This window comes from Ipomoea triloba, chromosome 7 (genome assembly GCF_003576645.1).
Source record: "Ipomoea triloba cultivar NCNSP0323 chromosome 7, ASM357664v1".
In the NCBI taxonomy this organism is placed as follows: Eukaryota; Viridiplantae; Streptophyta; class Magnoliopsida; order Solanales; family Convolvulaceae; genus Ipomoea; species Ipomoea triloba.
This window is the reverse complement of record NC_044922.1, coordinates 23,148,175-23,164,175: the sequence shown is the minus strand read 5'-3', so window position 1 is coordinate 23,164,175 and position 16,001 is coordinate 23,148,175. Positions and strand designations below refer to the sequence as shown.

Genomic DNA, 16,001 nt, shown 5'->3' with positions numbered 1-16,001 from the left:
ATTAACGTATTATGTTCTTGCAATTAAGATATTATGTAACTTTATTTAACATATATGCACATAATACAATTAATATATTATATAAATTCAGTTTATTTACAGGTGCATAATTAATTAACGGAAGATATATAATATATTAAATAAATATATACATAATCTGAATATCGTTTTAAATAATGATTCATAATACAAGGTGGACGTATCTTATAATTTATGATTGTCATATTGGTATTTTAAAGTGACAATAGGCAAATTATTGTGTGGACCATTGTCCACACTCCACACAGTGCTATGTGGACCATAACAAAAAATACATTTTTAATATACTAATTATATTATTTGTATATTGAATGTACATTATACAAAATAATGTAATTTCAATATTCAAATAATGTATTTTTTTTTTGAATATAATGTACATTTTTAATATACTAAAAGTATACTCCCTCCGTCCCATTTTGGTTGTCTGGTTCGTTTAACGAAACTTTACTGAAGTTATTTTTAATTCAATTTTTCATAATATTAAGTTTAGCATTAATATATAAAATTTATATATTTAGAAATTACATTAAAACTACTATTAAACACAAAAATTAAATTTAAAAATAATAAAACATTACTAAAGAAATTAAGCAATGAAAAAGAGTTGGTTTGACCAATAAATAGTAAATAAGACAGGTAAAAATGTAAAATGGGACAGAGAAAGTATTATTTATGTATTGAATGCATACTATTTGATAGTATAGTCGATCCAATAATGATTGGTGACAATATGAGTGGGCTACGTGCATAAAGATCCGACAAGGCCCAAATGGGTCCGAATACTCAATCAGCCCCGTTGGATGTTTGTCTGCATGTCCAGCCCACTTACCGGTAGACGACGAATAGTTTACGAGCTTAGAGAGAGAGAGAGAAGAAAAAAAAAAAAACTGTGGAGAGAGAAAAACGAACGAGCACGAAGACGAAGCAGGAAACCATTTTTACAAACTCCAAAAGCACCACGCACGGATATACATATACATATTCATGCGTATACACGCACGCACATCTTAATATATACATTTTGGTATTGCATAATATTCCTGCTCCCATACGAGATTCAAACGCGTCTATGGCTTCATGTAATTCTAGGGCAAGCGTGTTCCCTGCTCTGAATTGAGGTCCCTTTTGCCATCAAAACCTAACCCTAGGATTCGCTGCGACATTCCTGGAAGATCCATTTCTTGCCCTAGATTGCAATTCGAGCTTTATATTTCACAATTCAGGTATAATTTTGAGAATTCCAGCTAGGGGAAACCTAGAATTTGCACTCTGGTTTATTTTTGTTTGCCAACCCTAGAATTTGGAGGGTGGTTCGAATTGGTAGTTAGTGTTTGTGGTTAGGTGCGTAATGTGAAATGAGAATTCTTCATTTACGCTCGTGCATTTTGCTTGAATTGCTGGGAGGTTTCGCACGTTGGGTCTTGTCGTTCCTTAAGCTTCCGTATTAGAAGTTTATTTAATGCGGTAACTTTAGTGTTGCTTTGCACGCTAAGGTTGGAGTCGTGTGATTGCTTTGAGCTTCTTACCTTTTCGCTCTTTTGCTTTGCCGGAGCTGCTTAAAGTAGGATTAGTAAGCTTGCTGCCAATGCGTGTGGCATGTACTTGCTATCTATGTATGCTTTGCATGCACTATCCTGCAGGGTGGGCATGAACTTCTAAAGGGTTTAGTGAATTTATCAGTTGAAAATTTGCCATTTATTTTGGAAGATTTACTGGTTGATATACTACCTTTGGTACACATCTACAAGCAATCAATGGCTTACAAACATGCACACATCATGCATGGAATGTCCTTTTGACCATGGTATAGGCATGATTTCTATTCCAATTTTGATTGACATTTGCTATATGGAAAATAATCAAAAGATGCCCATTTTCTAACTTGCCATTTTATTGGATTACTTTTTCAACCTATACTGTTGTATCTCTCCCTCTCTTTCATTGCTTTTGTATAATTTGGTCCAGGGGAAATGCATGTGTAAACTTTTGCATGTCTTCCTTTCTCCCAGTAGTGTGGGACCCTCCAAGGATCCATGGGTGATCAAGTGCTCACTTGTTCCAAAATCTTTCATGCAAGAGCCGTGTGCTTTGGGTTTAAACTAAAATATTGCTTTAATGGTGTCTATGTTTTCAAGGAAATAACCAGATAAAGTTAGGGTTTAAAATTTTTTTTTTTCTTATTTGTTCCTTCTTTTCTAAATGTCTAAATTTAGACTATCACATTCAGAAGTTCCCTATTTTGTGTTTCTTTTTCATTCTTTATTTTTATTTTTTATTTTTTTTGGAGAAAAGATTCTGTTTGGTATTAATATTCAAGCCTTAGTTTCTCCAATATATTTTGCCTGGATATAGATGATTGCATGCATGGATGTACCTGGAATTTATAGTGATGTTTCTTTGGGAGAAACTGTTGTATCTATTGCATTAAAGGCTGATATCTATTAGGCATGTAACATATACAATTTACATTGGTGGATGACACTAGTTTGACTCCTACCAATAATATGACCAACACAGTTTATTTCATGTTTTCATATGCCATTTGATAACACTTGGAGAAGTGAGAACTGAATTCATACATCAGATAGTCTCTTCAGGAATTCATGCCCCACTAGTAGGTGCAAATAGACCACTTATCCAGGATACAAATTGTAAATGGTGCAGCCATTGCATCTATGCTTTGCAAATAGAAGATCTTTGCTTGAATAAATGAAGTTCCAGTTTCTTTTTATTTTTATTTATTTATGTATTTTGTTTCTTTGTTGGAAAGTTGGAGATATCATGTTTTACCTCTTCAATTTATTTGTCTCATGGTTTGAGGCATTTTAAACTGCAATGAGTAATAGACCTTTCTTTTCCTCTGCTATTTTGCTTCCCTTCAATGAAAATCTGTTTGGAATCATTTTAGTAATTCCTTTTCATATTCAAAGGAAGAATGTACACATTCTCTATGTGTAAGTTATGTGCTATCATTGCTACCACCTGACAGTTGTTTTGCTATTGTAATTGATTATTTGAATTTAGGCTTGCATTAATGGGAGGTGAGTAATTGTTGCTGTTAAGCCGTTAGGGTGGTAATGCATGGATGTGATACAAGATCTGTTCTTGTAGTCAATGCCGAGGTTGATTCGATGGGAGGAGTTGGTAATGATACCAAAACCTCTCCACGGAGAGCAGCTATTGAGAAAGTTCAAGAAGAACTTAGGTAATGCTAGCAAAATTCTTGGTCTTCATGGCCAGTTCACAACAAATTTTATGACATGTTCCAATTTGTTATTTCAAACAAGTTGCTTGTTGATAACAGACAGGAGTATGATGTCCTAGAGGAAAGGAGAAGAGAATTGGAATTTCTTGAGAAAGTATGGAACAGCATTTGGTTCTTATTCTAACTGTTTCAGATTCCTTTTGTGAAACTTTGAATAATTTATTTCTTCTTTCTGCAGGGTGGTGATCCATTGGAGTTCAAATTTGGAAGTGCTGTTTCAGTTAGTGTCCAGTCCACCTCACTAACTGATCAACAGTTAGATCAGTTTGTGACCAGGTATTTGGAATGCAAATTTGCAATACCAGTTTGTGATCTGCCATATTTATTTTCCCTGATTTTAAAATAATCATCTATCTTTCCTTTTACATTGCAGTGAGGCCAAAGGCAGTTTTGCTTTCACTGCTTCACCTCATGGGGATTCTGTTGAAAGTAGTGGTAGACCTGGGGGTACTCAGCTTTGTGAACCAAATAGTGCTGATAACCTCATGCTATTTGATGGTGAAAATGAATTCATTGAAGGTGAGCGGACATCTAGATGTCCTGGTAGGACTAATATTGCTCCTTTGGAGCAATCAACCCAGATGGATGGAAATCAAAATGCCAGAGAATTAGGGGGTTCTGCAGCTCTTGGCGCTCCAAGAAAAGCGTATAAGCGACGTAACAGGACCAGGCCTAGTCGTGATGGCGCTAGATCAAATTCAAATGATGCCCTAACTCGTGGTGGGCGTGGCTTTTCTTTGCCCTCACATGGTGGCCCCACTGATTCAAAAGGATTGGTCTCTGATGCAGAAAAACAGTGGGACCAGAACATCACTGGGCAGCCTAACAGTCCAAATGGTGGCGTGACCTCCAAGACTTTACCTTCTAATAATCAGGTTATGGTAGAGTTGGACAGTATGAAGGCTGCCAAGCCAACGACTGACTTGGTGAAAGTTAACCAGCTTAATGATGTGCCAGATGTTATCTTTTCTACAGATATAATAAATAACCAAAAAGATCAACAGTCAGAAGGTGTTGCTCAAGAAATTCCTATCGAGGTGGCTCCTGAAGGACCAGAATTGTTGTCAGAAAAGGAGAAGCTGGGTTCTGGAGGTCTTGAAAGTAAGCCGTGTTCAGATAAGGCAAAGGTTGATGATCTAGCTAGGTCCAGAAAGATAAATGGGTTTAGTAGTGCAAAGGGTGATAGGAAAAGCTTATCAAATGATGGTCAAAACAGCAGTGCAGCATTGGCCACAAAGGCTTTAGATTCAGAGTCATCTTGCACTCAGACCAGTCTTAGTCTTGATGAAAGGAATGACACTGAAATCTTTACTGACCGAAGAAATTTAGACTCAACTGGAAACATGAAGGATCAATCCTCTGTTCCTCAAAGGACGTCAGCTTTAGAAAGCGATATTGTTAAAGATGTGAAAGAGAGCAAAGCTGATGGAATTTGTGGTTTTGTTAGTGAGGAATGCAATTCATTGCATAAGAATCATCAGGAGAATGGATTTGGACCAACACCAACAGAAGAATTTGTTAGAAATGAATCTAGTTTGCAAAATGAAATAAAAGATGATGTTGTCATTGAAGGGAAAGAATCAATTGGTCCTGCTGTATCAGAAACTGAGGGGAAGCCTAGTGTTCCTATAAGTGACAATTCCAAAAATCAAGATGACAATGTCTGCAATGTTGACCATCAGGGCTCTTTTGATTCCTCTGTTCCACATCCTTCAAAAGCTGCACCACTGGTTGGAATTTCAACTGTTGCCCATGAAGGACAACAATCTGAGATCAACATAAAACTTGTTACTAAAGCTGATGAAGATTCAATCTTGGAAGAGGCACGGATCATAGAGGTTGCCTTTTTGAACACAAGACAAATTTAACTCTTATTTATGAATTTCAAGGATGTGTATATATGTGCATAATTGGACTTTTAAGGTCCAAAGTGCTAACATAATTTAACATGCAGGCAAAGCGTAAGAGGATCACAGAGTTATCTGCTGTAACTACCCAAATGGAGAGTCGCAGCAAATCTCACTGGGATTTTGTGCTTGAAGAGATGGCATGGCTGGCAAATGATTTTATGCAGGTTATATTAAATGCCTTGTTTTAACATCTTTCTGATTTTAGAGGGATGTATTAAAGTATGCACACATCACATATCAAAGTCAATGATTCAGACATTATGGGATTAAAATTTTCCAGATTTAGTGCCAGTACTGAATTGCAATTATCTCACTTTATATAGGAGCGTCTTTGGAAGAGAACAGCTGCTGCTCAAATGTCTTACCGAGCTGCCTTTACCTCTCGGTTAAGATTTCAAGAACTCAATGACAGTTCAAAGCAAAAAATGGTAGCTCACACCTTAGCAAAGGCTGTCATGGATTTTTGGCATTCAGTGAAGGTATATTAAACCAAGTAACCAAGTGATGCATCTTCATAATTTATTTTGTATTTTGTACTTCTATGGACAGAATGGGTTGCATTGATATCATGATGATTATCTTGTTTTGGTTATTTTCTGACCAAGTAATCTATTTAATGGGGAATGTCAATAATTTTGTCAATTGGTGTCAGTGGTGTATTTTTTATTTGTTTTACTGCTTTTGTTTGGTGCTGATGGTTCTTCTCTTATACTATTTTGTTTTCTGTGCTTACTACTAAAACCTCTATCTATTCTGATTTCACTTTCCCCATATTTTTGCCCTCTCATGTCTCAGCTATGGATGACAAAAAATTGTTCTTGATGAATTGGATGACAAGGCTAATGATATAGTGGGCATTTCTTTAGGAAGTTTCTTAAGCACTTGTGCTACTTAAGATCTTGTATGCATAATCTTCTATCCAAAAAATAAAAAGCAAGATTGGCTGGTAATTTACTGTGTCTGATTTCACCATAATAGAAATGGCTTGCCATGTATATATCATTTTGTGATCCTTATTTATATTGTAGCTTTGATTTCAAGGTTTTCTGTTTGTTTGAATGAGTTGAGATAAAAGAATGTGTTGTACTGTTATAGCCTCTTTTTGCATTTATTTATTATTATAATAATAAGCAGAATCATCACTAAGATAGTTGTATAGGAGTATGGGAGTTTTGTCTTTTGTCCACTAGATTATAATACCTCTCCCCTATAGACAAATCTTCTTGATTTATGTTAAAGATCACAAGATGACAAGAATATGCTTAATGAAATTCTTATATTCACACTGTTGACCGGTATAAGACAGTTCATCTTATATGGAGGACAGTGAACTGGGCCAAATTTTTCTTGTTGGAAACAGGTCAGATTTAGAAAAGGTTAAATCCCAACCAACCCAGAATGACTGTGGGCTGAAATGAGTGGGTAAACAATGGGGTTGTAAAGCAGGCCCAGGATGGATTGGAGGGCATGTTCACCTGTTTTGGACCTCTTTTAAAATTTTATTCAGAATAAAGGTAGAAGATTATTAAGGAAGCAACATATACATTTTTGTTTATTGGTTTTTTGTGTAACCTGTTTCAATTTGTGTTAAAAAGCTTATACACGACACTTGACCAATTTATTTGAAAGTGACCCACTGGAGAAGACAGGCATTATGGGGATGTTATAAAAATTGATTAAAATTGTCTCCATTTACTATCTTTTATTTTTTATATTTTAATTTTAATTTTAATTTTTTTTCTTCTAATAATTGTTTTTTATTTCTTTGTTGATGACCATTCTTTGTATTATTTTCTAATGTCCAATGAGAAACTTTGAGATTCTCATTGCACTTTTTTTTTTTTTTTGGTTTGATGTATGATTGCATGGTGGTTGTTGTAGGGAAACAAAAAAGTGGAGCTGCAATGTCCTAGAAAAGCTTTTGGTCTCACAATTCAGGATTATGCTATGAGATTTCTGAAGTGTAATAACTTTGATGTTCCGGACAGCCAGGCTGAAGCTCCTGCAACTCCAGAGAGAGTGTCTGACGTGGCAATTGTGAACATGTCCTGGGAAGACAATTTGACAGAAGTATGGATGAGCACCTGTAACTTGTACTATTTTATTAGTGCACCCTACTCTTCTTCGTTCTGGATTCCTGTGCTCTAACCTGTATTTGTGTTTTTTTTTTTGGTGATTTATATGATGATTACATTTATTTATTCACTAGTGGATATGTGCATCTTCTACTTTATAATTATGCCTATCCAATCTCTTTTTTAGTTGTGTAATGCTTGAAAGTTATACTCCTACTTTCTTGCAGGAAAATCTCTTCTATACTATACCATCTGGTGCAACTGAAACCTACCGAAAATCTATTGAATCTCATGTTCTGCAATGTGAGGTAAACATATAGACCTTCTTGTGCCCTGTGGGGACTATTATACCATACACATTGCTCTTAGTGATAATATGTAGCAAATTGTTGGGGCTACTACATGAACACTGTCTTTGCCCTGTGACATTCAATGAGTTTGCAAGGATGATTTACTGCTGCCTTAAGATTGACTGGTCTGAACTTTATTTTTTTGGAGGCTTGTTACACATGGATTCAAAAGGCTCTTGATTTATGAGTTGCTATGCTGGCTCTTCATTTTAATGGAATCAAGGCTGGAATTGTTTTGAAGTCCTACAATTTGAATGTGATTTTGTTTATTTCATATTCACCTTGCTCTCTTTTTAAAATTTGTTCAATTAATCATCTTTTTGAGCTCATCTGATGAAGGCTTGAGAACTAAGAATTACACGAGTGATAGTATGCTGAGATACATGATCTGGTCTCGTGGGCATCTGGTGAAATTCTAAGAACACACTTTTTTCTTGTGGGAGGGTCTACTGAAAATTTCATTTTTTTTTTAAAGAAAGCAACTCAAATATTAAACGCTGTGAACAGGAAATTGATTGAAGATATTCCAACTTAAAGAATATAAAGCCTGAGACCATTTCCTCTCTCTGACCTGATAGTTTATAATTATTGTTGGATAGGAGGCTTTTATGCTATTGTGGTTGGTCTTATCATTGTTACTACCATATGATTTCTTTCAGAAAACTGGCACAATCATGCAAGAGGAAGTTGAGACATCTGCTTGTGATGCTGTTGCAGGTCTGTCTTCAAAAATCATTACTGTGTCTGCATAATTTCTAGTCAGTATGTTTCTTGACAAGCCTTTTGCTTTCTAATCAGATCCAGAATTTCAAGATTATGCATATGAAGAAGATGAGGGGGAAACAACAATGTATGATATGCCAGTTGCCTTTGATGGTAACAAGTCTTCTAGATTTTCACAAAAGAAGAGGAAAAAACATTTGCGCACATACAGTGGAAGATCATACGACATAGGTGCTGATTTGTCATTCACTCAGTGCATGGAAAATAAAGTAGGGAGCCAACAATCTGTGCCTCAGGCTAAACGCCACACCAGCAGTCTTAATGTGTCCTTTCCAACAAAACGTGTTCGGACTTGTTATCGGCAAAGAGTTCTTAGTCCTTTTAATGCTGGAACATCAGGTCTTCAGATGTCTACAAAGACAGATGCCTCTAGTGAAACCAGTTCATTTCAAGATGATCAGAGTACTTTGCATGGTGGATCACATGTGCCAAACAATTTAGAGGTTGAATCTCTAGGGAAATTCGAGAAGCATCTAAAGTTTGATTCTGCTGAAGTATCTATGAAACCTAAAAAGAAGAAAAAAGCAAAGTTTCTGGTATTTGATAACTTATTACTTCTCTATAGACAACTTAAAATATTTAAAATATGCAGTTTGGCTTTGAGTTTTTCTACTGTTGTTTACCGCATTTTTTCTTTCTAGGGTTCATATGAACAGAGGTGGACTGCTGATTCGAATTTCAAAAATGAACAGGTGCTTTTCCTTTCTAAAATCCTATGGATTTTGTGCAGACCAGTGTTCCAATGTAGTGGTCTGAACTTCTTTTCATTTTAATATTACAATGATTATGAAAGTATTTTGTTGAAGTCCCTCTTATTGTCTATCTCTTTGAACCAGTCATATATAAGTCAATTTATGTTTCTGTTCTCCCATTATACTGTGGACAATTTGATGGCAACAGATGTAAGGAATGCAGCGTAGTATTAGAGAGTTTTTATATTAATCATTTGGGTTATGTATTAGTAACATATTACTGGTTAGGTTCTACTTTGCATACATTTCTCATCACTGTTAAGCACTTGAAAATCTTCCAAGTATTATTTAGAATTGTCTTCCATCTTCTTTCTGCATGTTCAGCTTATATAAAAATGTTTATCTGAACCATGGCTGGATATTAGGGTATAAGCTTAAAATAGATGTTGCAGACAGTGTAATGTGGTATTTTGTAAAAGAACCCTATTGCAAGTCTAGATATCAATATATTACTTATTGAAAAGAAGTCTAGATATCTATATGTTTGAAGGTTGTATCTAGAAATTCATCTCTCTAGTGCGGTATTGCATGCTACTCATATCTGCTGTTTCTTTTCTTGACACTTTTTTGACTAGTCTATTGAGTAGTTCATGAAGAATTTTATATTATTGCAATTAAATTCTCTACGTCTTTTCTGATTTCAGGGGGATTATTCCAGAAAGAGGTTAGAGAGTCATCAATTTGAGTCTAATGGTGGCAGTGGTAATGTCTCTAAACAAGTCATTTACGTTTCAGGACTTGCTATTTAATGTGTTTTTTTCTAGTCCCTTAGAAACTGTTGCTCTTTTGAAGGTCTATTTGGTCAGCACATTCCAAAGAAACCAAAGATAATGAGGCAATCACTGGAAAGTTCTTTTGATAATATTTCTCCAATTTCTGGATCTGTCCCATCCCCAGCTGCATCCCAAATGAGCAATATGCCCAGCTCCAATAAATTTACAAGAATGCTTACTGGCCGTGATTTAAGTAGGAAGGCTAAAAGTTTGAAGGTACTTAGGAAAGCTAGCTCAACTGCACAGGACCTTCTTTCAATATTGCTATTTATACTTTCAAGTTTCATCTTCTGTGTCAGCATCAGTGTTTTATTCATTTAAAAATACTTGCATCCTGACGTTTATTGCCCTTCTCAGATACCTGCTGGACAGCCTGGTTCAGGAAGTCAATGGTCACCATTTGAGGACCAGGTACAATATTATGATTGTTGATCAATTTTGCTTTGGTCTTTCTAAGAATGTCTATAATGAAATCAAATTCTATGCCAGGCACTAGTTGTTTTGGTGCATGACATGGGTCCAAATTGGGAACTTATAAGTGATGCTATAAACAGCACTTTGCAATTTAAGGTGAGCATCTGAAATTCTGAATTTGTTTGTCAACATTATTTTTATATGGTGTCAATGTTACCAACAATCTTGACACGTGTGCAGTGCATATACCGCAAACCTAAAGAATGTAAAGATCGCCATAAAATACTAATGGATAAAACTAATGGTGATGGGGCTGATAGTGCTGAGGATTCAGGATCTTCTCAACCTTATCCTTCAACATTACCTGGCATTCCCAAGGTAACCCCTTTTCTTTTTTCTAATAGCTCATTGTAAACAAATTGCTAGAAATCATGTGTGGTAATATGGTGGGTGGCATAGAGCCATCAACCACCCATAAGGCAGATGAAGCTTATAGAATAAAGCAAGAACAGTGGGGAGAAATATTATTTTGATATAATTGAAAATTACATTAGTGGTGGGTATTTATACAGAACTATTGGGCACATCATTAGAAAACTAGGAGTCTTATAGATAATATGATTCCTAAACTACAAGAAAAATATACTAATAAAGCAACCACCAAGATATCTATGATTTCTAAATTTGAATTAAGGCACCTTCTGAATTAGGAGGTTAAATATAAAAAAAAAAAACAATATTTATCACTTTCCAAAACTGGCTTGCGTAACACGTGCAATATGGCCACACAGGGGAGTGCTAGACAATTGTTTCAGCGCTTGCAGGGGCCAGTGGAAGAGGATGCTCTCAAATCTCATCTTGAGAAAATCATCTTGATTGAGCGGAAATATCAGCTTCGCAAGACTCAGGTATGCTTGTTGATCGTCAGGAGTGTTCCCAATATATTATATATGCATTCTATATAAGAATGTTCAGGTTTAGAAGTTAGAACTGGTGAATATGGTAAATGGCTTATCCTTGGTCATCTTATTAGGTTCATAATTTTATTTTCCTTATGTTGTGTCTTGTGTATTTGGGAACATTTGCTATGAGGGCTAGAGCTGCAGTATGCTATTCCATAATATATATGTGTGTGTGTGCGCATCTTTCAATATTGCATTATTCATAATAATTATTGCAATTTAATTTGAATTTGAAGCTCCATAAAAGGCTTGGTGTCCGGACGCTGATCTACCTTTTATCTGATCACTGTTTGCTTTATGCTTGTTTGGATTTATATTGACCGTAATATCTTCTCTTAATATCTTTTCATTTTTTATGAAGGGTGATAACCAGGATCAAAAACCAATCCAGCAAGCTCACAGTTCTCATATAAATGCTCTTTCACAAGCTGTTCCAAATAGCCCGAATGTTATTTTGACGTGAGATCCTGCTCATTTGTGCATAATTGAGATTTCGTGTAATTTGATTTGAACACTTTGTTTTCGTTCTGTGGATATTCACCTTTATTTGTTTACTGATTACTGAAGGCCTCTGGACCTGTGTGATGCACCTTCATCTAGTCTGGACAATCCTCCTCTTGGATACCAAGGTCCACATTCAAGTGGATTAACTGTTTCAAGTCAGGGTGCTTTGGGGTCAATGCCTCCTGCTTCTGGTGCAAATTCTGCAACAATGCAAGGGTCTCCAAATGTGATTCATGGAAATAACTTTCCGTCATCTTCAAGTCCACTAAATGCAGCTGTCAGGTAAAGGATGACTTTTATGCTCATACTAAAAAAGGTCTTCTACTGTGGCATCGTGCTTCTATTATTATATCAAATCATTTTCTTTTATTTTGTTACCTCAAGTCCTAATATGGTATTCTGCTTATAGGGATGGTAAATATGCTATATCTAGATCTGCATCTATACCAGTTGATGAACAACAAAGAATGCACCATTATAATCAACTTCTACCTGGGAGAAACATACCCATTTCATCTGCTCCTGGAGCTTTTCCAGGGCCTGATCGTGGTGGTGTCCGCATGCTACCCAGTGGAAATAGCATGGGGATTATCTGTGGCATTAACAGAGGCATGCCAACACCTAGGCCTGGCTTTCAGGGAATTGCCTCACCATCTATGCTGAATTCTGGGACTATGACTTCTTCTGGTATGGTAGCAATGCCAAACCCTGTAAATATGCACTCTGGAGTAGGCTCTAGTCAGGGCAACTCAATGTTGAGACCTCGCGAAAACTTGCATATGATGCGGGTTAGTCATTTCTAATTTTCAGATATTTATCTCCATTCTTTTATTTGATCTATACTTATATAAACAAATACTTTTTGAAATAAAAAGGAGGTTATCATAACACAAAGGATAGTCAACAGAATGAGCTTTACTTCTCTTAGAGCAACCCCAACAGGGGTTTCTTAACACTTAACAGTTTTTAAGAAGTTTTTGCTGATATGGAAGAGGAGAGGAATTGGGTTTTACTGCTAAAACCCAAGTTTTTGTCAAAAATGAAAAGTCACACATGTTCGTGAAAGGCTTGTGCCCCAGCCACATGCCTGCTGGGCACGTCAGAACTGACAACCACCCAATTTATTTATTTAATTTTTTAATTTTAAATTTAAATTTATTATTATTTTTCTTTTTGCTCCAACTTGGCCAATGATTTCACAAAAAATTCCAAAATATCATAAAACCATTGTTGATGCCCTTATATGCTGTAAATTCATATTATGTGTTCATCTGCGTACTTGTTTCTGGAATTCTCGTACCAATAGTCTTGTTAGGGTTGTGTATGCACACTGAGACATGCACAAGGATATTATATTATACATAAAAAATAGTCTGGATATGCAACTCATATTGTGTTAGCATTGGCTTTAAACATTTTCTGTTTACAATCAGTAGGTGTCATTGCACAAAATATTGCTGGCAACTTATTTCTGCTTTTTTGACCCTGCATTTGCACACTTGAGGGATTTTTTCCCCATATATTGTACCATTGTATTACTTCACCTAAAGTTCTGCACATAACTTGTGCATCCCACTTGTTTGTGTTACAGCCTACCCAAAATCAAGATACTCAGAGGCAGATGATGCTTGCTGAGCTTCAGATTCAGGCCTCACAAGTAAACAGCCAAACAGTACCTCCATTTGGGGGGTTAACTACCTCATATCCTAACCAGACTGCCTCTCCACATGTTCCAACATACCCACCTCATCATCAGCAGGCTCAATCGCCACATATGCTTAGTCCTCACCATTCTCATGTTCAAGGTGCCAACCATGCCACCAACTCACAGCAACAAACTTACGCATTGCACTTGGCAAAAGAGAGGCAACTGCAACAGCGACTTATGCAGCAAAAGCAGAAGTTTGGTTCGTCAAATTCTTTGATACCGCCTGTACAGCAACACCAACTCCCTGTATCATCCCCATTGCAAAGTCCCCAACCACCTGTATCACTTTCTCCTCTGACACCAACTTCCTCAGTTCCACAGAATCAGCTGAAACATCCTATGTTGCCTCATGGCCTTGCCCGAAGTGCTCAAAGTGGGGGCAGTGGTCCAACTAATCAGTTGAACAAGCAACGGCCACATCAGATACAGCAACAGCAGCCACTCCAACAAACTAGCAGGAATCACCCTCAGCAGCGGCAGCCGAATGCTAAACTTTTGAAAGGAGTAGGGAGGGGGAACACACTGATGAACCAGAACATGCAGATTGATCCCTCTGTGTTGAATGGAGTCTCTTCAAATTCAGGGATCCTAGCCTCAGAAAAAGGTGATCAGATGACAAACTCGATGCAAAATCAAGGATTGTATCCTGGGTCAGCAGTAAACCCTGCTCAGCCTACAAAATCATCCACAGCCCCTAATTCTAAGATGCAACAGCCTCAGCAAAAGATATATTCTGGCCAAACTGCTTCATCAACGAATCCTCACCAACAGACTTCTCATCCTGATAATATGAGTAAAGGTCACGGTCTTCCAACTGCATCAGGCTCAACATCACCTGCTTGCCATCAATCTATTCCAACGCCAGTCATTAGTTCTTCCAATCACCAACCTGTTCCACATTCACAGCCTCTCGTGCAGACACAGAAAAATTTAGTAAATCAAAGTCATCCTACTTCCAAGAGAATGGTGCAACCAAGCCGCTTGATGAACTCTGAACCATTGAACAAGCTACATGCTGGTGAATCTCAGTTCAATCAGCATACTGCAAGCAACTCTTCTCCTATTGGTACAATGACAGCAACAGCTAGGGAGTGCAACAATGCAACTAATGCGGCACCTGTTGTTTCTTCTAATGTTTCCCAGTGGAAGGCTGCTGAACCATTATTTGATTCCATAGGGTCTGTGCCAAATACTGCTGCTGGTGGTGAGCATTCTTCTCAAGTTGGCCAGGGGTTAAGACAGAAGCAATCTTCAGGCAACTTGTCCCCTGCGGGGCATGATGCTAGCATGCAATGGAAGCAGCCCTCCCACTTGCAAACCCACTCACCTGTTCACCAACCACAGCAACAATTGTAGCTTACACCCTGAAACATTTTCCAGCAGCTGCAGGTTCTGCTCTGCAATCAGGGAATAGCAGTTGTATGCCTGATCCCAGTGATTGTGGACTGGATTGATGTGCACTTGACAAGATTGGAGGTAATTCCAATGGTGGCTGGTCATACCCCTAATTGGGTCGGCATGCCTTCAAAATCACAGTGTACAGGTAATCCTTTTTTGAGTTTTGCACCCACCATTTATGATAAATACGGTGTAGCAGTGCTTTACACACATTTACCCGTATGGTGGGGTAAATCGAGCAGATTTGTTTCCCTTGCAACAGGCAGGGTCAGTAACAGACAATATTTCATTTTGTTGCAAAGAAGTGTATTACTTGCTGAATCTTGCTTATTGCTCTGTGCAGGTGAAGTCCAGGTTTTGCTAGACTAGGGATGTTGACAGGCAAACTCTTGGGTTTTGTATATTTTTTGCCCTTGAATCTAAGGAAGATAGTGCTAGATAAAGAGGTATGTGTACAGGGTATCATCTATGTTTTTTTTTTAAACCTTTTTTTTTTTCCCAAAATCCTTGGTTGCCCTATTGTATCTATGTGGGCTCTTTTTTGCTTTGGCTTATGTTATCTCTGTAGTTGATCCCATGTATTATTGCTACTTTGAATTGAGGGGTAGCTATAATTTCTATAGCGAAATGGTGTTGGAAATTGTGAATATTAGTGTATACTTTGTACTATTGCGTAGCCAAGTAGTAAGTAGTAATAGACTACTGGGAGCCAGCCAGCCAGGCTGTGCATTTGTTGTAAATTGTTATGGTGATTCTTCTTCTTCTTCTTCATATGGGATGGATGCGCGCATGCTGCCAGCTTGCTTCAATGTGCATTTGACAATAAATAATCAGCGAGAGATTGATTACGTTTCTTCTTTTAACTTTGATTTGAGATCAACTTTACAAATCTAAAAAATATATATTTACTTTTAAGCTTAATTGTTGTTTTTGTAAAAAATTAGAGCATCAGTTGGAACCGTGGTTCTCCCCTCCCAAATTAATATGTATAGTTCATGAATTAAAAATTTTAAGCAATGTTCCCCTTGAATTTCTAGCCTTGATGCTTGTTTAATATATTCTCTT

The 16,001-nt window shown here is 37.0% G+C and overlaps 1 protein-coding gene across 1 annotated transcript; it reads left to right on the top strand.

Moving 5' to 3' along the window:
* The first annotated feature begins 915 nt into the window (after window positions 1-915).
* On the top strand, window positions 916-15,799 carry LOC116025490 (chromatin modification-related protein EAF1 B-like). The gene is made up of 23 exons (XM_031266722.1): window positions 916-1,265; window positions 3,067-3,247; window positions 3,347-3,401; window positions 3,486-3,583; window positions 3,681-5,145; window positions 5,262-5,381; window positions 5,541-5,696; window positions 7,099-7,287; window positions 7,520-7,600; window positions 8,302-8,359; window positions 8,441-8,961; window positions 9,067-9,117; window positions 9,822-9,879; window positions 9,970-10,166; window positions 10,308-10,361; window positions 10,440-10,520; window positions 10,605-10,742; window positions 11,156-11,272; window positions 11,688-11,785; window positions 11,894-12,112; window positions 12,240-12,618; window positions 13,422-15,081; window positions 15,280-15,799. The coding sequence occupies exons 2-22, from the start codon at window positions 3,120-3,122 to the stop codon at window positions 14,892-14,894; spliced, it is 5,736 nt and encodes a 1,911-aa protein (XP_031122582.1). The 5' UTR covers window positions 916-1,265; window positions 3,067-3,119; the 3' UTR covers window positions 14,895-15,081; window positions 15,280-15,799.
* Window positions 15,800-16,001: the final 202 nt, after the last annotated feature.

Excerpts from the sequence above, each read along its gene's own strand:
- LOC116025490 (XM_031266722.1), top strand. The coding sequence starts at position 3,120 with ATGCATGGATGTGATACAAGATCTGTTCTTGTAGTCAATGCCGAGGTT. Across the intron at positions 8,360-8,440 it reads TGCTTGTGATGCTGTTGCAG|ATCCAGAATTTCAAGATTAT; the intron begins GTCTGTCTTCAA and ends CTTTCTAATCAG. Across the intron at positions 11,273-11,687 it reads ATCAGCTTCGCAAGACTCAG|GGTGATAACCAGGATCAAAA; the intron begins GTATGCTTGTTG and ends TTTTTTATGAAG.